At 33.1% G+C, this 2,166-nt stretch overlaps 1 protein-coding gene across 2 annotated transcripts in view; it reads left to right on the top strand.

Moving 5' to 3' along the window:
* The first annotated feature begins 1,828 nt into the window (after positions 1–1,828).
* Positions 1,829–2,166, top strand: part of LOC133650077 (N-terminal EF-hand calcium-binding protein 1-like) — a 51,323-nt gene continuing 50,985 nt past the window's right edge. For both annotated transcript variants that reach the window (XM_062046889.1, XM_062046890.1), the window contains exon 1: positions 1,829–1,965. In XM_062046889.1, the coding sequence (XP_061902873.1) occupies positions 1,900–1,965 (66 nt within the window). In that variant the 5' untranslated portion in view covers positions 1,829–1,899. The remainder of the gene's footprint in view (positions 1,966–2,166) is intronic.

The following is a 2,166-nucleotide window of genomic DNA, read 5'->3' as shown; positions in this document are numbered from 1 at the left end:
CACGTGACTCCCGCAATCTCAGCTTCGCGGCCAATCACGGCGCACAGCTTGGCTCTCGCGAGACTTGCTCAGCAATGACGTTTGATTTGTTTTTGGCTCGCGGTAACTGACGTCATCACCTCGCTGCCACCTGAGCACTGATGACGTCACGCTCACCTGTCACCCAACCTTCGTGGTTATGGTTATATTGTGGTTATATTATAGTTATGGTTATATTGTGGTTATGTTGTGGTTATAATATAGTTATTGTTATGTTATGTTATGTTATGTTATGTTATGTTATGTTATGTTATGTTATGTTATGTTATGGTTATATTATAGTTATGGCTATATTATGGTTATGTTATGTTATGTAATGTTATGTTATGGTTATTGTTATGTTATGGTTATGTTATGGTTATATTATAGTTATGGCTATATTGTGATTATGTTATTGTTATGTTATGTTATGGTTATATTATAGGTATGGCTATATCATGGCTATGGTTATGTTATGTTTATGGTTAAATTATGGTTATGGCTATGGCTATGGTTATGTTATGGTTATGTTATGGTTGTGGTTATGTTATGGTTATGGTTATATTATAGTTATGGCTATATTAGGGTTATGGTTATGTTATGTTATGTTATGTTATGTTATGGTTATGTTGTGGTTATGGTTATATTATAGTTATGGCTATATTTGGGTTATGGTTATGTTATGTTATGGTTATGGTTATATTATAGTTATGGCTATATTATGGTTATGGTTATGTTATGTTTATGGTTATGTTATGGTTATGTTATGGTTATGGTTATGGTTATGGCTCTGGTTATGTTATGGTTGTGGTTATGTTATGGTTATCGTTATATTATAGTTATGGCTATATTATGGTTATGTTATGTTATGGTTATGGTTATATTATAGTTATGGCTATATTATGGTTATGTTATGTTTATGGTTAAATTATGGTTATGTTGTGGTTGTGGTTATGTTATGGTTATGGCTATGTTATGGCTGTTATGTTTATGGTTAAATTATGGTTATGTTGTGGTTGTGGTTATGTTATGGTTATGTTATGGTTGTGGTTATGTTATGGTTATGGTTATATTATAATTATGGCTATATTATGGTTATAGTTATGTTATGGTTATAGTTATGTTACATTTTAAATACTAGAACTAGTTTGTATTGAGTACTAGTAATTGTTTATTGTAAATACTAGTACTAGTTAGTTTTGAGTACTAGTAATAGTACATGTTAAATACTAGTACTAGTTTGTTTTGAGTTGAGTTTGTTACTTGATCATTTGTGTTTAACTTTATCAAATGTATTTAAGGTTCAACTTTATTACATTTTTGTTTGTATTTAATGTTTAAAGTTATGAATGTGTTGGACATATTTAATGATTAATTTTAATAAATAATGTTGAACTTTATTAGTGTCATCAATTCAGTCCTGCTGTAGTTATGTAACTTGTCCACTAAGTGGTGGTGTTCCCCAGTTAATAAACATCTTTTTTTTTTTAATGGGTAAATCAAACTTGTGTAATCGTCGTTGTTATAGAATGTTTAATCGTATGCATCATCTTATTCAAATAAAGTACATATGTTAAACAATTATATCCCTAAATTGGTACTAGAAATGACAATCATTGCAGCATAAACTGCGATTCCACCGCCGCGGCACAGTCAAGCTTGCGAGAACTACCCGGATGTGGTTCTTTCAAAACAAAAGCATTCAAACGCCTCCGGCCTCCGTCCGGTTGAACACGGAAGTGGTGTGACGTGCTTCTCGCGGCTTGACGCTGGCGCGGCGTGTCTGCTCCTCGTGCGCGTCAACAGCGTCCAGTTCACGTCGGAACTCACGCGCCGTCACAACATTCTTCCCGAGTGACAAAGTGAAACCGGAACTGTTCGATGATGGATCGATCACCGGCAGATGTCCAGTCCGACCTGAAGAAGGGAATGTCCATCTTCATAGATGTGAGTAATCATATTTATATTCATAGATGTAAGTATTTATGTCCATCTTCATAGATGTGAGTATTCATATTTATATTCATAGATGTAAGTATTCATGTCCATCTTCATAGATGTAAGTAATCATATTTATATTCATAGATGTAAGTATTCATGTCCATCTTCATAGATGTAAGTAATCATATTTATATTTATAGATGTAAG

This window comes from Entelurus aequoreus, linkage group LG05, assembly GCF_033978785.1.
Source record: "Entelurus aequoreus isolate RoL-2023_Sb linkage group LG05, RoL_Eaeq_v1.1, whole genome shotgun sequence".
Taxonomy (NCBI): Eukaryota; Metazoa; Chordata; class Actinopteri; order Syngnathiformes; family Syngnathidae; genus Entelurus; species Entelurus aequoreus.
The sequence above is the reverse complement of the archived record's forward strand: the minus strand, read 5'-3'. Positions and strand labels throughout refer to the sequence as shown.